The sequence below is a fragment of the Microchirus variegatus genome (assembly GCF_963457635.1).
Source record: "Microchirus variegatus genome assembly, chromosome: 16".
In the NCBI taxonomy this organism is placed as follows: Eukaryota; Metazoa; Chordata; class Actinopteri; order Pleuronectiformes; family Soleidae; genus Microchirus; species Microchirus variegatus.
Window position 1 is genome coordinate 11,128,992 of NC_139817.1, and position 26,963 is coordinate 11,155,954.

General features: G+C 42.1%; 4 protein-coding genes across 4 annotated transcripts in view; all 4 read right to left on the bottom strand.

Annotated features, from left to right (window-relative positions):
- Positions 1 to 577: 577 nt before the first annotated feature.
- Positions 578 to 12,101, bottom strand: atp6v0a2a (ATPase H+ transporting V0 subunit a2a; the record flags this gene model as incomplete). The annotated part of the gene is made up of 20 exons (XM_083902558.1): positions 578 to 680; positions 1,643 to 1,814; positions 1,908 to 2,025; positions 2,881 to 2,997; positions 3,115 to 3,234; positions 4,701 to 4,911; positions 5,092 to 5,210; positions 5,294 to 5,384; positions 6,132 to 6,289; positions 6,399 to 6,544; positions 6,643 to 6,793; positions 7,432 to 7,644; positions 7,721 to 7,814; positions 8,587 to 8,669; positions 8,788 to 8,914; positions 9,014 to 9,111; positions 9,266 to 9,403; positions 10,374 to 10,471; positions 10,760 to 10,838; positions 11,991 to 12,101. 20 exons carry the CDS (start codon positions 12,099 to 12,101, stop codon positions 578 to 580), a joined length of 2,547 nt encoding a protein of 848 aa, XP_083758684.1.
- Positions 8,291 to 26,963, bottom strand: part of LOC310938123 (TBC1 domain family member 10A-like) — a 35,522-nt gene continuing 16,849 nt past the window's right edge. The window contains exon 10 of the transcript XR_014593026.1: positions 8,291 to 8,318. The gene's annotated coding sequence lies outside the window, so the exon portion shown is untranslated. The remainder of the gene's footprint in view (positions 8,319 to 26,963) is intronic.
- On the bottom strand, positions 13,910 to 15,771 carry nfkbil1 (nuclear factor of kappa light polypeptide gene enhancer in B-cells inhibitor-like 1; the record flags this gene model as incomplete). The annotated part of the gene is made up of 4 exons (XM_083902566.1): positions 13,910 to 14,502; positions 14,590 to 14,701; positions 15,295 to 15,407; positions 15,498 to 15,771. 4 exons carry the CDS (start codon positions 15,769 to 15,771, stop codon positions 13,910 to 13,912), a joined length of 1,092 nt encoding a protein of 363 aa, XP_083758692.1.
- LOC310938126 (apelin receptor B-like) lies at positions 21,961 to 23,531 on the bottom strand (the record flags this gene model as incomplete). The annotated part of the gene is made up of 1 exon (XM_083902567.1): positions 21,961 to 23,531. The coding sequence occupies one exon, from the start codon at positions 23,529 to 23,531 to the stop codon at positions 22,458 to 22,460; it is 1,074 nt and encodes a 357-aa protein (XP_083758693.1). The 3' UTR covers positions 21,961 to 22,457.

Sequence of the window (26,963 nt, forward strand, 5' to 3'; positions counted from 1 at the left end):
ATCGTCACAGTCATTCATGAAAACTGTAAAATGTACAATCATTTTCTGCAAAGTGCTTTGTGACAATGTGCCTCAAAAAGGGTTGTAATGTCTTTTTTAGTTTTAAACCTACAGTAAAATGTGTTTCCTTCTTCTTTTTTTTTTTGAAAAACCCTAAGGCATCACCCCTATCATCATCATCATCATCATCATCATCATCAGAAATATATCTCTATGGCACTATAACAGGATGCTTGGCGTGGTGGTGATGAGTCGATTCATCTTTAAATACCAGGTTACACAGCACGATGCAAATTAAAACGTTCAAATCAACCCTTAACCGGTGTGACTATCTCACCCTAAAAAGTCAACATAAGAACAAACATTTTGAACCTCTGTATATTTAAAGGTTTGCTGGGTATAGTATAAGTAAGGCAGTCAGCACAGCCGGAGAGATCTTTTTCTAAAAAATCGTCATGGTGAAAAAATGTTGCTACAAGAGTGAGTTTCCAATCCACGGCCTCCCAAAGGTTTGTCATCACAGTGTGAATTGTTTCAGCGAAATCATATCCAGCACTTTCGCGGGTCCGCGTTCGACTTAAAGCAAGCCGTCTTGCTCAAAAACGGACGGAAGGAGGGAGAAGTCAAAGGGTACAAACTTGACACCGGTCCCATGGTAGAACTTGTTCTGAAACTCCACCCTGAAATGTGAAGAAACGTGAAGCAAATATAAACATGAGAGTGGGAATGTGTGGATACAGTGGGTGAAAATAACCACCCTCTCAACGGTCCAGTGTGTTAGTAGCAGAAATCGAACATTCTACCAATCAGTAGGTTTATACAATGTGTATAAAGTTGCTTTAAAGCTCCATAGAACGGAATTATTACGGAATTAATGTTTTTTTGGTGTGCTAATTACGTCACTTCCAGGTATTGGCCAATCACAAGACAGTTGGAAAAGCTCTCGTTGGCTGGCCAATCACAACACAATCTGTCTTCTGGGGGTGATTTCGGTCTGAAACACCCCGGCTGAGGAGAGCTTCAGTGAGGAGAGATTTCTATCGGCTCATTTACAGCAACTAGGAGGTTTTTGACCATAAAAACAAGTTAATGTATGTAAGTAGACCTCCATAACTAATGTTGCGATAGGACAACTCTATGGGAGCTTTAAAATCCTAAAAAATGTTTGGTTTTCATGTTGCTTGTTTTCAGTTTCAGTTTTTTTTTTAAGTTTTCTGATTTTATCTTCTAAAAAGTGAATATTGTCTGGTTTCTTTGGTCCATATAACAAAGAAATTATTAAAAGTTTGAAAAACAATGATGAACATTTTTCGACATTTAACAATTACACGATTAATCGTTCGTTGCAGCCCTAAAAGATAAACACACTCAAAGCATCCAAGCATGGGTAGCCAGACTACTAGCACCATTACATACAAAAACATGTGATTAATTTTATTATATTTATGTAGTTTTCTAAGGAAAATTATTTCATTTCATTTGCTTTAGTGTCAAAAAAATACTTATTCTTGCTAATTCTTACACAGAGGACCTTTAACTATATATGCAAATAATAAAAAATAGGACAATTATGATTTTACAGTGTTTTCATTCTATGGCTGAACTGACTGATCAAGTACTATTACTACTAAGTGTGACTCACCAGTGGAGGCGGAGAGCATGGAGGAAGGCCGACAAGCCTTCCATGACGAGTAAGATGGACACGGTGAGCATGGCAAACAGGCCGAACACGGGGACCAAAAACATGACCCCGAAACGCGTCGTGATCCTCAGACCCAGACGCATCACCATGGCCCACAACACCTCAGACAGCTCTGAAACCATAAGACGAACACACACACACACACACACACACGTCTACATCAACAGGTAAAGAAATGCACGTGTGCAGACGTGAGAGCACTTACGGGCATGAGCCAAGCTCAGGGCCCAGAGACGCAGGTAGGACGCAGTGTTGGAGATGCAGCCCAGGCAGTACTCTATGGTGTGGATGGACTGGTACAGCAACACATCTGCAAAGTCAAACTGTAACAAAAAAAAAATATGAATAATACATTTTAAAATGGTTGTTTTCCTCTTCAAGTGACCACCAACCTCAGCCCCATAACCACAGCACATCTAAAAAAAACACTCACTTTCCATTAGCTGTTTTCAGATGTTTTTCCTGTTGTATATGAGAAAGCATATGACTGCAAATGTTGACGGGGACATTGTCTGGATCTTCATCTACCTAATCATCAATGTTTGTGGACAATGTCCAACATGAGCCTATGTGTGAATGCAAAAGGAAAATCTCTGGATAATTCACAGCAAATGAGTGAAAAATACAGAAGTCGTCGTCCGATTTGAAAAGCAAAGCGTAGAAAGTAGCAGTCAGTGAGCTACCAGGGGGTGATGGGGGGGGAAACTGAGCCTGCTTCATGCTTGATTTATATAACACCCGTAAACATTTTCCCTGAGGAGGTAATGTTCTCAAGCGCAAAGTTTCAGATCAGAACAAGAACTAAAAGTCACTTTTGTGAGTTATGATCCCACTTTTTAGTTAAATAGACAATAAGGCGACAGCTGGCATCGTCCAGTAGGTGCCTATGTCCATTTTTATATACACGTCTATGGTCATATGTTGTTTCTTATGTGTGTTTTAGCTTATTTTCTTATTTATTTCATTTTTAAATGCTTCTTTTATTGGCTTTTATGTGTGTCTTTTAGCCCTCTTATTGTTGGATTGTATTAGATATGTGAACGACTAACTCCAAAGAGTGGGCCACTCTCGACCCACTTTTCCTGACATTGAGCTTGTCCTGTGTGTGATGCGAAGTCACTGAAGGTCGCTGCATCATTTATTTTTACAAAGACGGGATGAGGTTTGACCTCTCTGACCTCTTTGGAAAGAGCCTCTCTGCTGGTCATCTCATCAAGGCCATCCTCTTCATCATCGTCGTACGACGGCGCTGCAGAGTTATCGTCCTCGCTGGCGTGCCTGACCCTCTCGTAACCCTGCGATGCGACAATAACGTTCCGTGAAATGTTCTCCACCCCACGAAAAAAAAAACTGCTTAGTTAGGAGGAGACAGTTTTATGATACAGATACAGTACATGCTCATCTGGACTTACTGCACAGCCGCGCAGACCTTTGCCTCCGCGATACAACCAGTACAGGTACAGAGGTTTGCCCAGCAGCATCACAGGAACTGAGAGCATAGCTATGACGACTAAGAAGATCTGAATGCCGGTCTGTGGAATCATGGAAACAAGCACAGCCATTAATAACAACGCAGAATAACTCAAAATGTAAATGTAAATTTAGGGATTTTCAACAATTTTTCAACCTTGCTAGATTTTTAGTTAAAGCTGCAGTGCGTAACTATTGGTAAAACATTTTTTAGTTGTGATTAGTTTGCCTCTGTTTGGTGTTTTTGAACAGAAATGATGTAACATTATCTGTACGCTGTGTCACACAATACTATCGGAACTGACTGAGGGAGCATTTGTACGTATACAGCAGCAGAACAGGGTTATCCCGTCAAACTGCTGAAAACCCTGTTCTTTGAACAGTAGATTTCACCTCTGAAACTAACATTTCGTGGGCGCTTCTTTGTGTTTTCAGCCATTGTCTAACTGTGTCGATGGAGCATGAGTAGGTGTCATGGTGGGAAGTATTTTTAGCAGTTCCCTTGCCATAACTTTTGTGTTTCAATTCCCGGCTCTCCCTGTGCCTCACAGATACCCCTGCCCAGCCGTGCATGGCACCTGCTCCTCCTCTCCCCATGCCTGAGTCAAACTGTTTCGCCTTCACTTCACTCAATAAATGGCTACAATATATAGAGCCCAAGTTTCAAATAGCAAGTGAAATGTTCTCCGTATATTGCAGACATTTCATTAATTTGTAACATTTACTGGAGCCGTGGAGCTCCGGCTGTAGGATGAGTGCTGACCTTGGGCAGGAGACCAAAGCAAAGTTTCAGTCTAATTCTCACAAATATGTCCCACCATGACCCTACCTGGGCTTCGTAAAGTTGCTTTACTAGCACAATATTACCCATTGTCCATCTTGACATTAAACAAATAAGCTGCTGTGTGCAGAGCAGCGACGTCACTGAGCAACACAACATACACTACAGTTCAAAAGTTTGGGGTCACTTATAAATGTCCTTATTTTTGAAGGAGAAGCACTTTTTTTTCAATGAATATAACATTAAATGAATGAAATCAGATACACTCTATACATTGTTAATGTGGTAAACGACTATTCTAGCTGCAAACGTCTGGTTTTTAATGGAATATGTACATAGGTGTATAGAGGCACATTTCCAGCAACCATCTCTCCAGTGTTCTAATGGTACATTATGTTATGCTAATCGTGTTAGAAGGCTATTGGATGATTAGAAAACCCTTGAAAACCCTTGAGCAATTATGTTAGCACAGCTGAAAATAGTTTTGCTGGTTCTTTGGCCAAAGCAAAGTTTGAAGGGAAAAATGATTATTTTGAATAAAAAAATCATTATTTCTAATCTTGCCAATGTTGCCAACTATATTTTCTACCCCAAACTTTTGACTGGTAGTGTATGTCCCACCATGTTCCTACCTGGGCTCCATAATATTGCTTTACTAGCACGATGTTACTCTCGACAGGCTCAATCAGACATTCAAAGAGTTACACGCTACAGCTTTAAGACGGTACAGTCGGATGACACACGTGCCTGTCCTGGGTACAGAGGAGCGATGTCCTTCCCCTGCATGCCGAACATGCTGATGAAGTGGATGAGTATGCTGGGAGCCTGGCTGGAGTCTTGTGCGCCGAATGCCAACCACTTGTAGAAAATCATGAAAACCAGGTAGCCAAAGAGACAAAGCAGGAAGAGCAGCTCGGGAAGAAAGAGCAGGTGTACATTTAATTTCTGTCGGAAGTGCCTGAGGAGAGAGAGAGAGAGAGAGAGAACAAAGGAGGACAAAGTATGGGTTTTAATGAAAGCGATTAGTGTTCCTTTTCCTTTGTTCTATTAAAAATAAAACCCATCTTCCTGTTTCTCCAGTGAGTCATGTGCGGGCGACGTGAACAAAGACGGTGTGCGGCTGCTGACACGGACTCACAAGTGATTGAAGACGCTCAGCACCACTCCAAAGGTCATGTGGACGACCCCAATTATAACCGACATCTTCATCTTGTAGGAGTTGAGGAAGGACAGTCGGTTCACCGCCAGGTTCCATATCTGATAAAACAAAAATGCATTTCAGTAAAAAAGAAATGACAATGAGTGATGTTATGTTCTAACTCGTCATTACATTTACTCACAGGATCAATGCCAAACGGGTACGGTCCTCTGAAAACGCCGCTGATGTTCGGGTCTAACGCGAGCAAAGCGTTCGTTTGGAGCGTTTTGTTTCTGCAGTGTTCAGAAAAAAAAATAGAGAATCACGACCGTGAAACACCACGTGAACTGAGTTTGTGTGTATTCGTATTTAAAGTAGACATATTATACCCTATTTCTCCAAGTTAACCTAGTTCCATGGTGTCCTAATGAACATCTATGTCTGTGACATGCTTTGGTCAAAATACCTTAAGGATGAAGCACCACAGCAGTTCAATCACCCTGCCAAAACAGCCCTGTTCAGAACTCTATGTTTTGAGTGCCTGTCTCTTTAAATGCAAATGAGACACACAAAACTATGTCAGCATCACTGAGGCTCCGGCAGCTAACAGCAGTTAGCATTTGGAAAAGTGACAATTTGCCGACTCTAGCCGGCACATTGCCGTCATATGTAAAATGTATCCACTGGACACGTAAATCCTCTGAGGCTGGAAGTTTGTGTAGAACTCTGTGCTGCACTGTGCAGACAAGAATAGAACACTTCCACTCTTCCGGTAACTATTGCCCTCACCTGCAATCTTGCGTTTTTTAGCTCCACGAGACAACAATTCCAGGAATGTCTCATTGTGACGTAGCAATGATCGCAGAAGTCAACTTTGCGTGTTTTAACTCCTGTACTTAGACTGAGGAGGACCACAAAAACATGACTGAGTCATCTTTTTTCACACTTTGCCGACTCATAGGACCTCTAGAGTCCCAAATATAAGTATTAAAATTATTAAAAAAGTTGATTTTGCATCATATGTCTCCTTCAAAACTCACGTCCACTGCTGGTTTGCGAACATAGCCTTCACGCTCCAGTGAGAGCCAAATATGTTGATGCTCTTGGAGAAACAGTCGTTGTAAATCAGCCCGGTGTACACGGAGAAGAGCCCCATCATCAGGATGATGTAGCGCCCGTGGAAAAATGTCGCCCATATCTGGCAGCAGCAAACACAGGCGTCAGCGGAAAAAAAAGAAGAAGAAACAAATACAAAAATAAGACTTTGCATTATGGATGAGAGGAGGAGGAGGAGAAATTGCTCCCACCTCGTTGTTCGAGCACTTCTTCTTCTTCTGCTGCTTTTTTTCCATCAGCACCATCCACAAGGCAAAGAGACTCATTATGAGGCCGTGGCCAAAGTCACCGAACATCACAGCGAACAGAAAGGGGAACGTGATGATGGTGTAAGGAGCTGCCAGGGAGATAAACACATTAATGTTCATTAACTCTGAAACTAAGAGAATCTTTTCTGAGTTTTTTTTTTTTACAGGATGTGGTGTGAGTTCTTACCTGGGCTTACCTCACGGTAATCCCCCACACCATACGCCTCCACGATGCTCTGAAAGCCAGACGTGAACTTGTTGGTCCTCAGCAGAGTTGGTGGCGTGTCTGTGCTCGGGATGCGGTTCACGAAGGACGGTACAGTAGCATCGCCTTTTCTCTGATGATTGAACAAACACAAAGAAGATAACATAATTGCACAAGGGTTTTCAAAAGACAAATTTATATTTTCCAAAAACTAATTTGCAAAAATGTGTTTTTTAATTTATAAAAGGTTTTGTAAAAGTGTTTCATGCTTTTGTAATCATGCTTTGCACTTCTAGACCACTGCATTTTCCCCATAGATCCATTTTGCTCACAGCAGAATTGCCCCCTAGTGGCTATTCAATATATTTTCACTTCCCATTTGGCTTCAGGAAAAACCTGGAAGGGTACATCCATCCATCCATTATCTACCGCAGCTGACATTGGTCTATAGGCGGGGTACACCCTGGACAGTTCACCAGTCCATCACAGGGCCACATATAGAGACAAACAACCATTCACTCACACTCTCACACCTACGGTCAATTTAGAGTGACCAATTCACCTAATCCCCATATCGCATGTTTTTGGACTGTGGGAGGAAGCCAGAGAACCCGGAGAAAACCGGGGAGAACATGCAAACTCCTTGCAGAAAGGCCCTTGTTCCGAAGTTGTTCCAAACGGTGCTCGAACCCAGGAACCCGGGTCTTTTGCTGCAAAGACAAGAGTGCTAACCACTACTGGAAGGGTACAGTCTCTGGTTATTACACTTACCGAGCCCTCTTCTAGCGCCCCCCGCAGGTTTGCCAGGTCACTGACGGGACACCACACTTCGGCAATCAGACACTTGTTGGTGACGTCGAAGCTGCACAGGTTGAGGATGTGATAAATGGCCTTCATCTTCTTCACCTGCACCACCCAGGCGTAGGCCGACTCTGAGGCTTTCTGCAGAACCTGCCTCAAATAATCCTCAGTGCGGTGCAGCACCTGGAAGGAAACGCCAGTTTTTTTTAATACCATATCTGAAAGTGTTATTGAGTCCCGTTTTGGATGAAAAGCCTACATTGTTGAGGTCCTGGATGCGCGTCTTCAGTCTGTCCACCATGTCGGCCCTTTCCTCGTCATTCTCGGGGTGTGGGTAAAGGTGGCAGTGATAACTGAGGGATTTTAATAAAACAGAATACATAATTTAGAACACATGTTAATACTAAAATTATCACTATATAACATGCATTGATAATCATCAGTAACATATTATTATTGTTAACTGTACTTTATTTATTCATTTATATATAGTATAACTATCTATACACTACCGTTCTAAAGTTTGGGGTCACTTAGAAATTTCCTTTTTGAAGGAAAAGCACTTTTTTAAACGTCTGGTTTTTAATGGAATATGTACATAGGTGTATAGAGGCCCATTTCCAGTTTTTTAATGGTACATTGTGTTTGCTAATCGCGTTAGAAGGCGATTGGATGATTAGAAAACCCTTGAAAACCCTTGTACAATGATGTTAGCACAGCTGAAAACAGTTTTACTGGTTCTTTGACAAAAGGGCAAAATTATTATTTTGAATAAAAATCATTATTTCTAATCTTGTCAATGTCTTGACTATATTTTCTATTTCATTTTGCAACTCTTTTGATGAATAAAAGTGTGACTTTTAATGGAAAACACAAACAATTTGTATAGGTGACCCCAAACTTTTGAACGGTTAGCGGTCTTGTACCCTAACCCTGTACCTACTATTAGACTATATTTCTACTATACCATATTAGTGTTTATGCACTGTACTTTATGTCATTATTATACTCTTTTATTATAGGTTACTTGTTTTTTAATATTATTATACAGAGCTACTGTAAATTAAGGATCTTTATCTTAGTTAAGTTAAGTGGTAAAGTGGTACGATGATGCTTTCTCCTTACCAGTCACAGATCTTTTGCACTTTCTGTCCAATCTGGTCTCCCCAGAACGAGATGAGAAACACGACACTTTTGCTGATCTCGCCCTAAAAAACAACACAGACCACGAAATGCATACACTCACTTTAACTTTGCGAAAACGTATCTAAAGATATCCTGCTTGATATTTAGCGTTCCTTCTGATCTCTGTTGTTGCAAACTCACCGTGTCCAGGTCGGTCAGGTTCTCGTCCACCTCTGCGTAGCTGAGGATGGTGTAACCTTTGCACACTCTCCACAGCATGCGCTCAAAGGCCTCGACCTTCACTCGCTGGATGAGACCTGACACAAACCTACAGCCAGAAGAGATCACATCAGCTTTGGAGTCTCTCTATGATAATGATGTATGTATGATAATGGCACTATACGCAGTATAACATCCTGCAGCTCACCCCAGCTTGGCTCCAAGTCTTTGCATACCAGTGCATCCCGTCACCGAGTCCGTCTCCATCGTGGGGAATTCTTCGTACTGGGGACCGAGAGCCTCGTGCTGAGTATGAAAAAGAGACAGGGTTCATTCATAGCAGCTTAACGGGTAAAATGGTTCCACACTGGAATGATCAGCACTTCTTCAGCCACAGAAACAAGACCTTTATGTCTGAGATGATTAAAATGAGCAGCTGTGTAGATAATCACACACTCACTCTGGAGCGGCTGTGTATGAAGGTGCGTGTGATCCTCAGCATGTGTGTGTACTCTGTGAGCTCCAGCAGGTTCCTCTGCAGCTTCTCTTTGTTCTTCGCCACCTCGCTGAGCTCCATCTCCAGCCTCTGGAGCTGCTCCTGAACACAACATCGAACACACCACGCAGATGGACAATCTGCTCATTTGTGGACAGTATAATGTGGGACTGACAGGTTGTAATACTGTAAGCGTACAAAGAGAGAGGCCTGTGGTTCACAGTGACCACTGTGGTTACAAATGACAATAGTGGGATAATGTTTTCTCGATAGGAGTTAGTCATGAATGCCGTCTAAAAGACTCGCTAAGATGTTTGCTGTGGAACTTTTTCACAGGTCACAATAGGAGACGTAATAAATGCTCCAATTAACGACGGCTGAGTTCTACTACGACTTCAAGGACTTTAAAACCATCAGCTTGCGCTTTACCTGCTGAAATATCCAACTTCATTTGTCAAAGAAACAATGTTTGTACAGGTAAGATTACATAGTTTTACTTAATAAAAATAACCTAAAAGTCCAAAAGTTTGGGGTCACCTATACAATTTTATTGTGTTTTCCATTAAAAGTCACAATTTTATTCATCAAAAGAGTTGCAAAATTAGTAGAAAATATAGTCAAGACATTGACAAGATTATAAATAATGATTTTCATTCAAAATAATAATTTTGCCCTTTTGTCAAAGAACCAGCAAAACTGTTTCTCATTGCACAAGGGTTTTCAAGGGTTTTCTTATCATCCAATAGTCTTCTAACACGATTAGCAAACACAATGTACCATTAGAACACTGGAAATGGGCCTCTATACACCTATGTACATATTCCATTAAAAACCAGACGTTTGCAGCTAGAATAGTCGTTTACCACATTAACAATGTATAGAGTGTATTTATGATTCATTTAATATTATATTCATTGGAAAAAAACATATATTTTCCTTCAAAAATAAGGACATTTCTAAGTGAGCCCAAACTTTTGACCGGTAGTGTATACCATATCTAAGTTTGACAGACTTGGGCTTGAACTTTGATTGTAAAATCCAGTTTAAATAAGTAAACAAAAACCCTTCCTACCATTATCTCCAGGACTTGTCTGGGGGGAGGAGCAAGTGGACTCTCATCCTCCTCAGGAACGGCGATGTGAGCTTTCTGGATTTCCCTCAGTAGGAAACCTGTCAACAGAGAAAACGCTGATAGTTTTGTTTCAAGGTATTTACTGAACCAGTGAAATGGCCAAAAAGCCAGCTGTGGAAGCCTAATCTCAAGAGGGACCGTTGTGTTCTAAGGCTGCATCCACACACACACACACACACACACACACACACACACACACACACACACACACACACACACACACACACACACACACACACACACACACACACACACACACACACACACACACACACACACACACACACACACACACACACACACACAGGTGCTCTGCTCTCGCTTACCCAGAATTCTCTCCATCTCCTCACACCTCTTGATTTCGCTGACGAAGCGCCGCTGAAATGAGCTGACACTCGGGTTTAGCTGAAGCCAGAAGAGAATCACAGGTCAGGAGGTGGCAAGACATTGCATCATCAGTCAGTGCACGTCCATTCATTCGTGTTATATGGTGTTACAATTCAGGAATATAAATACTTCACTGCTCAGGCCAAAAAGGTTATCATGAGAAATTCTCAAAATATGAGAAAAACATTAACAGAAAATGGACTAAAGGATTTCTTCTTGAGGAAAATGATAACTGCAATGATCATTAACACATTAATGCATCTCCAATGAGGTTACCTGGCCTGTGCTGATTTTTAATTCTTAAATTTCCACAGGGTTTTTCTTTTTTTTCCTTTTTTTTTAGCTTACTGCTTTTGTTAGTAGTAAATAAAAGCTTTTTCTGTGCATGATCTGTTCTTGACTTCGTTGTATAAAGAATTAAGAAAGACAGAAAGGATGGATGGATGGTAAAAAAAAAAGGAGAAAAGAGTAAAGAAATTGAGGGTTGAGACACTTTATTCTGACCTTGTTAGAATTAAGAGCCTCCACATAATCAGGTGACACATTTAGAAATGTGTGTGTGTGTGTGTGTGTGTACTTTTGTGAGCTCTAACCCAAAAAAAGCCTATTTTTGTGAGGACATTTTGACCTTGTGGGGACATTTTTGTCTGGTCCTCACAAATTCTGAGGGCTTTTTCAGGGGGTTAAGACCTGGTTTTAGAGCTAGGGTTTAGGCACTTAGTTGTGATGGTTATGGCTAGGGATATGGTTCTTGGCTAAGGTATAAAAACGTTATTGTGTGTGTTTGTGTCTTTGCATATTTTGTGTTTTGGAGATTTTAGCAGGTCTTTACAACTTCAGTGGTCATCAGGAGGGTCTAGACTTGGTTTTTAGGGTTGTGTTTGTGTGTCTTTCTCTTTCTGTCTTTGTATATATTTTTTTCTGTAACTTTTTCACAGGTCCTTACAACTTAGGGTTTAAGACTTGGTTTTAGGGTTAGGGTTGTGTGTATGTGTCTTTGTATATCTTGGTTATTGGACAGATCTTTACAACTTCAATGGTCATTAGGAGGTTCTTGACTTGGTTTTAGGTTGTGTGTGTGTTACTATATGTGTGTGTGTGTGTGTGTGTGTGTGTGTGTGTGTGTGTGTGTGTGTGTGTGTGTGTGTGTGTGTGTGTGTGTGTACTCACATCTCGAAACTCGACCAGCCCCAGCTCTCCCAGCTCACTGATGCAGTCATATTCAGAGCCAGACTGCAGGAACAATTGCGCCAAGCACATCTCCTCGCTCCTGAACACCATCTTTATTTCTCTGACACACACACACACACACACACACTCTCACACTCACACACACACACACAGTGCCTTATAATCTGCTGTGGCCCACTGACACTAATCAACGAGCCGTTCCCCAAAATAGAACATCACAAATTCACCGAGTGTGCGCGCCGCTTTAAACCAATTAACCCGCTCCTTCGGCTTCTGATTATTGTCCGTTGTTGTCACAGTTATTCCTATTATTGCAAACGGTTCTCGCGAGCGAACAAATCCTCATTTTGCGTGTGGATGCGGCGCCGCTGTGTTTCTCCTCGGCCGCTTTACGTAGGCTGGACAAATACGGTGAAAAACAAAGAGACAATCCTCCGCTAATGCGACTCCTGCACCGAGAGATCGCAGCGTCAGGCGTCTTCCTGATGTTCTCTCCCTTCAGCACCTGCCATCATCATCATCATCACCATCTTCGTCAACGCCATCATCATCATCTTCTTCTTCATGGAGAGGCGGCGGCGAAGAGCAACAGGCAACAACACGCAGAGACAATCACCGTCAGCCTGACATGGAGACAAAAGACACGTTTTAAGACGAGACACAGTCGCGCACACACGCACACAGGCTGTACGGCCTCGGCGCGCGCTACGTCCACCGGCATTGACACGGATTGCGTCTCCGGGTTGCCAGATTTGTCGCATCCCAGTGAACAATCGCATTTTATCACAAAATTAATATGAACAAACGAAAAAATGCAGAAAATACTACTACTACTACTACTACTACTACTAGGCGGTAATAATGATGTATATGATTATAACTGTAATGTGTGCATATTAAATATTACGTATATGTTGACATTTTCTATATTCACAGATATTACCTTTACTTTTGATTATATTTGTTGCTGTAACAGTAATTATTTATTAAAGAAATACATTAAAACAATTTTTTTTTAAATCTTACCTTCATAATAATAACAATGAAATGTTCAAAACCATTTACACATAATTATGCTATTTTGGATGAATTTCCAGTTCCTGCCTCCTCTTCAAATCAGTATATAGATACACCAGTTATATATATATATATATATATACACCATAAACCAATGCTTGGTTAATAGTTACAATGTAAAAATAATAGTAATAATACTTATCAGACATCTTAGACACTTGAAGAACAGAATTCTCATTCACTTTACATTCATTAAATAATCCTAATCCCACTTGGAAAATAAGTGAGAATAAGACACCGTTTACATTTATGTTGTAACCATGACTGGTACATGTCCTGACTATTTGGCAACTTTTTATTAAAAGGGGATTAGCTCACAAGCCTGGCAACCGGCGTATTCCGTTCCATCACTGAAAACGGCCCGACCATCTGCTCTTCTTTGTGTGAGAAATCCTTTATTTGTGGTGGGGTTTTTGTGTTCATTTTATAAAAAAATGTTGCATTCTGACCTTCGTTAGAAATAATAATAAAGCTGTGGGTCACATGAATAAATAACCCGGTAGTAATCCCACATGACCATCCGTGTAAAACACACTATTTAAACACTGCAGGGAAACCATACTTAATAATTTATTATTTTTACCCCACATTCACATACACTGGGAGAACTTTGGATTCCGTATTTAACTGCAAATTAAAGAACAACGTGGGTAAATGCTACATCTGAAACCCAGACACATCTGTGGAAAAATGCTTCCACCACACAAATGTAGCAGACACATTGCTGTTGGTGTAAATCATTTATGTATGGAGTTTTTAAAATTGACACATTTCCAGACAAATACTTGAATAGGCTTCTATTTAAAATAATGCTGAGAGTTTCAAGTCCTCAGACTCTGCACCAGTCTGTTGAGCTCCTGTGACAGAGCTGTGACTGTATCCAGGATCCTGCGCTTATCCTTCTCCTCTAACCGGGCCTCGCACCTCTGAGCGAACTTATCCGGATGCCACAGCCTTTGCTGCTTAAGGAGCATTTTTCGAAACGCGGGCACGTCCTTGCGGTCCACGCCGTGCAGCATCACGTCCACCATCTCCTGCACTGTGCCTTTGGGAGCTGGCCATGGGATGTCACTGTAGCTCAGCTTTGAGCTGCCAGCTGAACTTTCGCCGTGGAAAGTAGCTGCGCACCTCTCGTCGTAACTGCGCTTCTTACCCAGTCGGGTCTCTTCCTCTTTGCGTGCCGCTCGAGCCAGATAGTCCTCATGTTCCCTCTTTAGCTTTTCATGCAAATCCTTGTGGCTTTGTTGTTCCTGCTCCTTCTCTTGCTTGCTCTTCCTCGGTTTCCTTCCTGAGGACGCCATCGACGCCAGTCTCTGAGCTTCAGCGTTCTTTTTATCAAAATATTCTCTCCTGATGCGATCGGACCAGTCTCCAAAATCCTCCTCATCGTCATCAAGAGGAAGGAAATCATCAGCTGTGAATTAAATACAGCAGCAGTGTTATCAACAAGTGGAGAAAACTTAAAATAAAAACAGCACCAATGAAGGAAATCAGTATTTACCATCATATACTCCAAAGGTTTCATTGAATTCATCTTCACATTCACCAAACAGCTTCTCAAGCCACTCCTTCTCAGGATCTTTTTCACGTGGACGACTTTGATTTTCTGCCATCTGTGAAAACGAAACGGGAAAATATACATACAGTATGATCGAACAGAACAGCCAACAAAGGTCTTATCATTTGGTGATGAAGAATTTATTCAATTGAATTGGATTTTTCAATTACATTTTAGTGAAAACCTGGAAAAAAAGACGTCATGTTCACACACAATGAATCATTGGCTAAATAACCACACCATTTTCTCCAGTGTTCCTCTAATGATTTTTCAGAAACATAAAGAGTGGGACATCCTCACTAGAAAATGTAACAGTACAACAATATAAACAAAGCAGTTGGCAGAGGGACAGTTTTTCTCTGAGCCAGTGTTTTGTTGTGGCTTTTTGCCATCATCATTAGAATTTATGGGATGTTTTTGGTCAGTTGATTTAAGACCAATGTCCAAAGAAAAGGGATGTGAATGATATCCAGCGTTTTTCAAAAAACTGTCACTTAGCAAACATACTCAACAGAGATGTAAGTCCAAAAATATGGTCATGATGTGTTTATTTGTTCTATTGTAACTACTTAAATGGAAGCTGTATGTGGTGATGAACATTTTCTTTATGTCATTTTCAGTTTAAGCACAGTTCCCAAAGCTGTTTACCTTAGTACGTTTCATGAAACCCAGCAGATCTTCGGGTGTGACACCTGCACTGTTAGGGACAGCCATGGCCTCTGGACAGCTCGCCTTGAGGGGGACAACCAGGTCTTCATACGCTGAAAGACAACCAAACAATAGTGTTAAAATAAAACAAAAATGAGAACTCGTAATAATTCAGCAGCCGTTTCTCTTCGGGTCCTCGTCACCTGTCCACCCGCGTTTGAGAGCCCTGTTGGCCGCTGTGTGCAGCGCCGTGTCTCCTTTGCGGTCCTTCTGGAGGACGTCGGCTCCGTGCTTCAGCAGCAACCGCAGCGCGGCGTCGTCTCCGCGGCGGCAGGCGAGTTGCAGCGGGCTCCTCTGCTTCGAGCCCAGGCTGAAACTCACATTCAGGTCCCGGTGTTTGCTCAGGTACGACTTGAGCTTGGGGAAATTGCCCTCGTCCACGTACCTCCACACCCGCTCCTGTTTTTTAGACACCATGGACACATATGTACGTGTTGTTCTCCAAGCTAGCTTATGGTTGTTAGCTTGTAAACTTCTTCCGGGTCGTCCTTTCAAAGCTCGGCCTTAGTAACTTGCGTGTTTCCGGTGCTGCCACCAGGGGTCAGTATTGACCAGTTTCTTTTTCTATACAACACTGCAGTACAAACTAAGACGAGACTAGTGCAGTAAATATGGCATATTAGATATATTTAATTGACACATTTGAAGATATCGACATTGTCCATTTAAGATAATCAGAATTAACTCATCGATATCCCGAATTTGAATGTTTCATATTCATTTATAGAAGAGGAAATGAGTGACATTTTGTTACAGCACAGCACTTTTTGGACTGATCATAGTCCATTTTGCAACTTGCACAAGTGTTTTTACAGAAGTTAAAGGTGCATTATGTAATAAATCTAAATTAACTGGCCATAAAATCCTCCTAATATGTCACAGAGACTCAGGAATAATGTTCATATAATATACTGAACTCACCAACAGCAACAGTACAGCCAAAATATTTGCATTAAAAAAAATAAAATTTCAGACTGCAAATCATGTTTATGTTTTGAAATCATGTTTTGGCATGTGGCGCCATCTACCGCCGTCTACCAAGCATTGCAGTCAGTAGAGTCTCAGCTGCAGAGCAACCACGGGTTGCCAGTTAGGTCAGAAAACGAAACCTAAAAGACCTCGGTATTTTGAATTTTAATGTAGTAACCGTTTTTTGCCACATTCTTACATATAGCACCTTTAAGATTGGTCAATAATTTTAATAATTTTATCTACACTGCCCTGTTGGACCACAGTACAACAACATTTTGATTCATAGACTTATTTCATTCCCAATTCCCTTTAACCTTAACCGTCACAACTAAAAAAATGCCTAAACCCAACCCTACCCGTAGCCTTAAAACCAGATCTTAACCCCCAAAATGTCTTCACTCTGTGTGGTATGTACGATTTTCAGTGCTCACAAAGCCACAAATACAAGTACACACATGCACTTGCACACACAGATTTGCAGACATCTTCCTCTTAGAACACTGACATCACTGAGACCCTTCCCTCAACCATCCCATCTAAATGTCTAACCCTTAACCTAATCCTGACATAAAAATAATTCCAACCTTAACCATAAAACCAGGTCTTTTTTTTGCTTGCATGTGTGCCCGTCTGTGTGTTACTGTATATCTTTTTCTACCTGCGACGCCTACACCAGTGCAGCTGAGCCTCTAAACTGGTCTGCTCCTGCTGCAGAAGACAGGGAGTCTCATTTAGAGCCAAAAAGCAAAAGGGGGATGCACAATAGAGAGGATAGAGGAGGGAATGAAGGAACACTTTGTGCACTGTGAAGAGGATGATCAACCCTGAGTCTCACATAAACCAAGATCCGGAGTCACCCAAAGCTTGGTCTCATCCGCTCCCTGTTTCTTTTTGCTGTCGGAAACGACGTGTCCCCACTAACGATGGCCGATCTTCTCCTGTGAATGCCTTTGAAATGTCTGCCATCTCAGCAGTGACAGATGATGAAGAGTGAGAGTGGAGGGTGAGAGCGGGAAGGAGAGACATCGCATTTGTCATCTCTCAGGTGTTTGAGTCATATGTAAACCTCTATTTCAACCTGTATTGTCCTTCTTTTTTTTACTTGGCACATACTTTTATTCAAAGTGACTTACGAGAGATTAACATTCTCAGAATATCAGAATAGTTATAGGAATAGGAAACATTCTATGTTAATAGAACGAAAGTAAGTACATTGTATTTATATAGCACCTTTTACAGATCACATCGTGCTTCACAATAAAAATAAAATAATAAGAAAGGCCAAAGTACAAACACAGACAATCATTACTAAAGCTAAGTCTTCGGCTGCCTTTTAAGAGTGGACACATGTCATGCAGGGTCTCCTCTAGTTTTGTACTTTGATCTGGGAACCACAGTGATCTGCTGACCTGAGATTACATCTTGGGTAGTAAAGGTTGCACTGTATGAAGGAGTCTGACAATTTAAAGCACTAAAAGTAGTCACAAGGACTTTAAAATGTATTCTAAAATTACGCTAAAATAGGGGAGATACGTGCTCTTTTGTCTGTGTGAGTTAAAAGTCTAGCTGCTGAATTCTGGACAGTCTGCACATGGTCAAGCTCCTTCTTATTGAAACAAGTAAAAGGACTAATGCAATAGTCGAGACGAGATAAGATAAAAGCATCATTTTCTAACTCCTATGACACAAAAGATCTGAGTTTGGAAATGTTACGCAGGTGAAAATATCAGTTTTGAGTGGTTCAGAGTGCTCAAAATGTAGTGTTTACTTAGTTCTTGGTTGAAACTCTCCACATGCAATGTGCGTATTCTTCATGAAGTGTCCTCAAGACCTCAGGGGAAGCCTGCACCTCTTGCAAACGGGGGCCCTAAATGCACAGAGAGATGCTTCTGAATGACAGGATATCCCTGACCAGGAACCTCTACCTTGCCCACCCTCCACTCGCTTTTCCTGCAGCGTTGGCCTGCTGACTCCTATCCTGTCCGTGAAGACAGTCATCCTCCGGGGGACGGTGCAGGGAGGAGAGCCCGAAGGACCAGGCAGCAGGAAGTTGAAAGGTCCTTCAAGACGCTCCAGGGGTCAACATCTCATCCTACTACGCCGTGGTCAGGACCGGGCTCCATTGTTTAAGACGGAGGGGAAAATGTGCACAAACTTCCTCTGTCTATTTTCTGCTTGACCTGGTTTATTGGGTTCTAAATTATTACAGCGTGGACTTGAGCAGCAGCAGTGTGCCTGGCTGCAGGCCTGATTTAAAATAACAAAGACTTTGCCACCCATTGATATGACAATGAACGAGTGAAGGAAAGCACCCCATTGAAACTCTGCTTTCTCACCCTGGGTTGAGTTTCTGTGTAGGCACAGAGAGTTTTTAGTGCCAGTTCAGGGAATAAAAACATTTATTCATTTGTATTTATCTTGTATCTGGTTTTGGGCCACACTACATTACAGTATCTATTCTTGCAAGCAAAGACAATTAGGCAACACTGGATACTTTCCATTTTGTTGAACTTTGAACCCTGTGTTGCAAAGAGATAAACCTTTCTTTAACCGTAAATGCATTGTTTTTTTTTATTAATTAAATGAATTTATATCAACAGAATCAACATGTTCTGTTTGTTTTGAGGGGGTTGTGGTGTGTGTGTGTGTGTTTTTATTTTTTTGTCACCTTCTATTATTTCTCACATTTTCATAGAGTTTTTTTAATCTCCCCAGCTGTTCCCTTGACCTCCACGGTTCTCTTTTACTGCCTCGAAAACCATTTAAAGCTGGAATTACCCAAACAAAAATTTTCACACACACAACTGTTGCTTGTCATCACAAATGCTTTGGTTTTGACGCTGATGTTATGTTATGTGGGATACATGATTTTTAGTGTTGTAATGTAACACAAGTACAAATACTTACTTTACTGTACTTCAGTACAACATTCACAGATCTTTACTTTACTTTGTTATATATATTTCTAGCAACTTTTACTTTTACTCCACTAACTGTCTTTGTTGCTCGTTATTACCAAATAAAATCAGGAGAAGAAGAGTTGGAACTGGTTTGCACTATACACTCTTAGAAATAAGGGTTCCAAAAGGGTCCTTCTACATGGGCTGAGGTTCTACCTGGAACCATTTCCCTGAAGAAAGGGTTTTTCAAGGGTTCTTGGTAACACTAATGGTTCCAGTAAGAACCATTTTGATCCAGAGAACCCTTTCCCGAATAAAGGGTTTTAAAAGGGTTCTTGGTGGAACCCTTCAAAAGGGTTCCAGGTGGAACCTTTATAAAAAGGTTCTACCTGGAGCCAAAAAGGGTTCTCCTATGAGGACAAGCTGAAGAACCTTATATGGTTCTACTTAGCACTTTTATTTCTAAGAGTGTAGTTTTGATTCACATGCTTAAACATGGGGTTAAATGTCTTGCTCATGGACACATATAGACTATAGCAGGGCCGGGAATTGAACCCACAACCTACCAGTTGAAAGAAAACTTGTGCTGCCATGGTTCAATCCTAACTGCACACTTTCTAAAGAAAATACTTTTAATTTTAAAACTTAAGTACAAGTTTTATATCAGAAAATGACTTCTTTAGTACAGTAAATGCCATATACTTATAAGTAATATTAAATGTCTATTAAAGTAATTTTCTTGTAAGATAGTTTTAGATACTTTATACAAGATGATGTTGTATAAAGTCAATATAAAATGTTGTATTTCCTCCTAAAATATGTAACTATGTACGAAAAATCCTCAAATTTGACGATTAAGTCAAAATTGAGTTAATGCACTTTCTGTCAGTGGAAAAGCTTCATCAGTTTTCATTAGAGGTGTATTTTTTTTTAATGGTGGTGTTACTGTTCTGTTCCATCAGGTGTGTTTTCACTGGCAGAACAACTGTTTCCTCCTGACAATATCTCTCACATCATCAGTGCAGAGATCTGTTATTTAATGAGTGGCAGCGCATGATAATCATGTTTTCTGTAGATGTTGTAGCTGAAATGGAGAGTAAGGTCTGTTTATACTGCCTGGCGAGCCGTTCTGCAGGTGTGGACGCAAACTCCGTTTCCGCACACACTGTTATTACAGAAGAATGAAAACCTTTGTGTGACGGTTTGGAAAACAGTCCTGTCAGACACGCTTGCACCAGGCCTTTCACGGTGTGGGGGGCAAAGGTCAACGGCACTCGTTTCTTTTATACAGCAACTTCGTTCCGTGAAATCTCGGTAACACGATCACGTGGAAAGCGATGAAAAACAATCAGTCCGTATTAACTTTCACAGGAGGAATTGGACTTTGATGCCGACAGGTGGAGGATAACGTGACGAGTCATCTTGTAAGAAATAGCCGCAGCGTGGAATTTTGTAATGTACCGTATGATGTTTCCCCCTAATAAAACATGCAGCCTATTCCACTCACTGTCAGGCCGTCTTAATATTCAATGTTCTCCTTCGTTAAAATGCTCAGGCTTTTGTTTGCATGTCTGTGAGTCAGATTAAAGAGTGCTGAGACCCCGGTGGTGACGGAGGCAGAGTGAATGTTGCAGCTGTTGCATTTTTTTCCCATCCCTTTCATGTGTCTTTCATGAACTTTTTCCACCTCTCTGAGATGAAACATACATATGAAGTGATGAGGAGTTCAGCTTTGTAAGCATTCTGTAATTGTAGCTGATTCAGACTTAAGCCACTCTCATTAACAGGTATTAGAGAGGGCTCAGATCGTCCCACTCCCACTACAAAGCAGTAACCTGGGATAAATCCACTCCCTCTCCATCTCCCTGCTGTTGCCGATTATGTCCTGTAAAAAAGCTCATTACAGTCACAGATGATTAATCCCCTGAATTCTCGTTTAAAGCTCAACAACCTGTTGTTTTCCGGTAACAATACTTTTCACTGTAACGCATTTAAGACTTATTTAGATTATTATAATGAACACAAAGCTTAATGTCCCCGTGCTTGATCCAATGTCGGGAATGTTTGTATTCACTGATTGTGACTGTGAAAAGAGGAGAAGCAAATGCGCTGGGAGAAGGAAATAGAATTCCAACGTGCATTTCCTGTAAGACACATGCTCTGATTATGGCCCCTGCAAAAAACACAATGGCTGTTTGACTCCCTCCCCTCAGCAACGCACCAACAGGAAGAAGCACATTCACTGGATGGGAGAGAAAATACATTCCAGCAAGATGATGTGACAAGCTTCAAAAACAATTGACTGGGAGACACCAGAGAGAAGCTTTGTGTTGTTGTTTTTTTTAGAGCAACTTGTTTATTCTCCTTTTTTTTTTAATACAAAACCATATAGACACAAATTCAAAAATATTCACAAAATGCTTTTCATGTATTTGTCAGGAGTCATTTCATTGTCCTTCTGACGATCAACAAACACACACACGTCTCATTCCTTCATGAACAGACACACACACTCACATTCACATAGGCTGCTAAAGCAGTCACCTTTTAATTGGTGCTGGCCACCAGCCTGAAAACATTTGTCAGCTGCCATCTGTCTGTCAGTCTGTCTGGGACTCCCACCCTGGCTCACACTATCCCCCGTCTCCCCTTACAACACCCTTATCAAACTGCAACACCCCACGGCGGCTGGCAAACCCTTGTTACACACACATGCAGACACATACGCACACTTTACACTTCGCAGGCTGTGAGGCAGATACTGAGCGGCAGAGTGTGGGGGGGTCATTTTAGTCGATTTCACACCCCAAGTGCTTAGAAATGAAAACATGAACAGCGGGCGGCAAATGTTTCGAGTAACAGACTTTGAGTTCAAAGCACTTTGCATAAGATAAGTCCACAGTGTGTGTATTGTCCATTTTAAAATACATTCCACTTTTTCTTTTTCTAATTTTTTGTTGTTAAGTTTTTTTTTTTTTTTTTAAATAAAAACTAAAGTCTGCTTCACGCTTGGTCCCTTGTGTAAAGAGGTTCAGTTTTAGAATCGAAAAATCCACAAGCCTTGACCATCACCGTCAACACAGATCCCTGCAGCCGTCCACGAGGTCAGAGGGCAGCAGAGGACGCTGTGAGGAAGACACTCTGCAGCAATGTGGACGTCTGGTTTGTTTACCTGCATTGTTCTGCAATGTTCACATGTTTCCCAGGATGCCGCTGGGCCTTCGGCTGACGTCACACCTTCGTGGACAGAGACTGGGCCTCTGTCTTCTGGGATGACAGGGAGCTGGCGGGACTCGCGTGCAACGACTTCTTCAGGTTGAGCAGACACAGGCACTGGGATCTGAAGCGCAGGTCGAAGAAGGCGTAGAGGAACGGGTTGAGGCAGCTGTTGAGGTAGGCCAGGCAGGTGGCGTAGGGGTGAGCGACCAGCAGGAAGCGCAGGAAGGCGCAGGTGTCGGGGAACAGGTTCAGGTAGGAGAGGGCGTCCGCGCTCTTCAACACGTGGAAGGGCATCCAGCAGGCGGCGAACACCACTACCAGGGTGGTGATGATCTTCAGTAGCCTCTTCTTGCGCTGGTCCTCTTTGCGGAGCGTGTTGAAGTGGCGGGTGACGGTGCAGCCGATGAAGCCGTAGCACACCATCATAGCCAGGAAAGGCAGGAGGAAGCCCAGGGCTGAGGAGGAGATGCTGAGGCCAGCGATCCACAGGGTCTCCTGCTCTTTGTCCGTCACGACCAGGCTGAAGTCCATGGCGCAGGAGGTGCGGTTGATGGTCGGGTCGTACTTCGTGGTGCGGAGGACCAGAGTCGGAGCGGCCAGGAGACCGGACACGAGCCAGATAGCGATGAGGGAGCCGCGCATGTGGCCACGGGAGCGCAGCTGGGTGCTGGACAGCGAGTGGACGATGGCCAGGTAGCGGTCGAAGCTCATGCAGGTGAGGCAGAAGACGCTGGCGTACATGTTGAGCAGGACAACGTAGCTGCTGATCTTGCACAGGGCCACTCCAAAGGGCCAGTGGTAGCCCAAAGCGGTGTAGACAGCCCACAGGGGCAGCGTGATCACAAAGGTGAGGTCAGCCAGGGCCAGGTTGCCGATGTAGATGTCGGCAGTGCGCCGCTTGCCCTGGGCCCTCCATACTGTGAAGATGACCACCCCGTTTCCAGAGAGGCCCAGGATGAAGATGAGCATGTAGAGCACGGGGACGACGGAGTACGACGGAGTCCACTCAGAGTAGTCACACGAGGAGGAGTTTTCTGTCTCGTCGTAGTCATAGTCGTAGGCATAAGGACCTTCAGTTTGCTCCATTTTTATTTCTTATTTGAAACAGGGTAAAGGAGGAGGTAGCTCCACAGCAGTTGACAGCTCTGTGGGGTTTGAACCTCATGTGAAATGGGCTGTCCTTTATATACGCCCTCCACCACCAGGATTCCGCCTCCTCCCCTCCCACTGAACCTCCTCCTCTGGCTCGGATCAACACGCTGTTGCCCAGACATGCTCACCCCTCCTCTCCCCATTCATTCACAGTAATTGAATCTCACTTTCTACTGCTTATTTGGAAACCCAATGTAATGCTATTGTTTGTTTCAGGATCTATTTTTATAAACCATGGTTAAAAAGGAAACCACAACACTTTAAATAAGAGTGCAACATGATTTTTTGTTCCCCCTTGAGGGAATGAAGATTCATTAAGCGAGACATGTTTGGACGGAAGCCCAGGAGTCAGGCCTGGGCCTGACAAGTTTCATGAAGTTGTCAATTAAAATGTCAATTGAGAGTCGTTTGGACGTCAGAGCACTCACATTAGCATGCGAGTGTTATTGGTTTTCATGTCTTTACATGTCCACACACAGAGAAACACAGCTCAGAGGAAGACACCTTTGACCTCAGGCCTTCAGGTGAAAATAACCAATAAGATTTTTTTGAGGTAATTTCATTTGACAGAAATCAAATAGGAGTTTTTTTTAATTTAATTTAATATAAATATTATTTTTAAATAAATATTTCAATATAATAACAGAAATGAAAGATTTCTAACTCATAGGTTGAAAGTGGTTTAAATCGTACTATGCTTCATAGAATGTCCTGTGACTAAGTGCTTTTGTCCATTTTTCCAGAATAACTTCCAATATCACAGTTATTGCATGTTAAAAAAGTGTTTTAACAATTTAAAATGAAGAAAACCAAAAATCCTGTTGAGAAGAACACTGTATTTTGCGTGTTAAATTTTACATTTTAAACAGTATGAAACGTATTTACAAAAACATTTGTTTGAGTCTTTGTCTCAATGCGCAAAAACAGGCCAAAAAACGGTAACTAAGAAATTACCATAATAACCACAGTCGGCTTCTTATCTTTCACAAACTGGTGGGATTTTTCCAATGGCACAAACCGCTGCGTGACTACGGTGCATAAAAGCACGCTTGTGCAAACGCGACGTCAGCGATGCTCTCTGTGTTAAAGGGTTACAAAACATACAGTTTTATCTGCAAATAAGGATTATTTTCGAAATCGATTAATCTGTTGATTATTTTCTCGATTAATCGTTCTTGGGTGTGGAGCAAAGAAACAAAGAAAATATTCACATTTTAATAATGAAAAAAATAGAAGAATCGATTCATTGTTTCAGCTCTAGTTTGATCCCTTTTTGGATTGACTTTATAACTGTTAATATATAGATTTAACTAAACAACATGAGCTGACTTTGCCAACTTTCCCAACCAAACAAAGAGTGGGAAGTTTGCGTTGAACGGTCGACTAATAAGTCACACTCTTCCTCTTCTCCTTGTGTTCTTTCCCATCTCGTGGGGGTGTTTGTTGTCCCAGGTGGAACCGCTCACTCTCCACTCTGCTCTGTCTCTCAGCAAAGTGGCAGCAGTGGCGCCGGAGCACCAACATTTTAGACACAACTACTGTATCACTCAACAATCTTTTTCCCTCCACTGATCCCTTCCTCCGGCCCACCACCCTCCTCTCTCTCCCTCCCTTCCCCCACCACGCGTCTCTGCCTTCCTCTGATTATGAGTACGAGGTTTTGATTCCCGTCTCCTCTGCTTTTACCAGCGAGAAAAAAATTTGTTTGTTGTTGCCAGATATGGTGATGCACGCGTGTGGCGGTTGATAATCAAACTGATGATGCGATTGTGTTTGTGTTCCTCCGCCCCGAGCTCCATCCTCTCGTGCCCCCGTTTGATTGTCCGTCCAACTCTTTGTACGTGCGGCCGTCCACTGCAGGACAGGAAAAGGGCAAAGTGGAGGGAATCAAGCGAGCTTCCTATCTGCTCCGTAGTAAAGACGTTGGTCTGTTTTTAGACAACTTTGCTGACAGGAACGTGAATGGACAGCTATGAAAAACAGCAGGCTCCGATAAAAACATCAGTCCACCCACTCCATCCTTTCATTATGGGAGTAGTGGTGTGAAACATGAATAAGAAAAGTTGTTTGTTCTGACAGCAACTTTTTTTTTCTTTTCGTAAAGGAGCTAAAGTTCCAAAACTGCAGCCTCGCTATGCTCACGCGTGCGAGGCTCATGTCTGACATAGAAGACATTAGCATGTAGCATATTCCTCTTTTGTAATTCGCTTTGGATTTAAAAGCGTCTCCGAAATGCTTAAATGTGCTTTTAAAATTGTGTAAACATGTCATTTAAACTAGGGATCGGACAATATCACTTTTTTTGAGTCCGATACCAATACCGATATCACAAACTCGAGTATGTACCGATACCGATATTGGTCTGATACAGACATTTTACACACTTAGTGACGCTGTTAACAGCACATTTATGCTGAGTCATTTCAAAGACATAATTCTCCAACTGTGGAACAAATATTGTTGTAATGAACGGCCCCAAACATGACTCAGCGAAAATGGTTCCGCTGATTTTTAATGTAGATTTTTAAGAGTCTGTGCACAGTGAAGCATGCAACATCTATGGGTTGTATTTTTTGGATTGTTTTTGACTGAAATTTTTTGTCTGTCCGATATCCGATCCAGTGATTTTGACCAATATCGGACCGATTTCCATCCCTAATTCAAACTGAAATTCTGCAATTGTGAGTCGAGATATTCCATGATACAGTTCGAGCACGGCTCAGCTCTACTCTACTCAGTCTGGTATAAGGCACAGGTCGTTTTCCATTACTATAGCACCGTCTCATTGTGGGCGGAGTCGTCATAGCGCGGCTGCACGAAACACCGACGTGACGTCGTTTTGTACGCGACACACAAAGACACAAATTAGTGAAGAGCAAACCAGTTGTTTTCGGTGTAGTTCAGTACTTCCTTTATGACCGGAGCACTGAATTAAAAAGAACGATTGGGTTTCGTTCTTTTTTTTGTTCGGCTTGAGTCCCTGTGTCGGACGTTGTCATTGTAAAACGCATGAATAATCGTACATACACACCCTGACATAAGACTCCACAAATCAACATGATGTAAATTCTGAGTGACACCACATTTTCTTCACACTTCACGCCTCTCTATTTTAAGCCTCTGTGAGTGAGTGACAAGTTCCAATATGACTGAGCTTGAACCTTCCTCGCAGAGCATCCGTCTCTGCCCCTCGGCATTCCAGAGACCCTGTTTCCACAAGTTTGTCTTCTGTTTCCCCACCTGTGTCTTAAATTGATTGTTGTTGCTGTTGTTGTCGTCGTCCTCCTGTGTGTGGCCCGGTGCTGTAAACCACACACCGGGAGCTTTCTGGTGGCATTACACTCTTTTTTTCCTTGCCTGTCATCC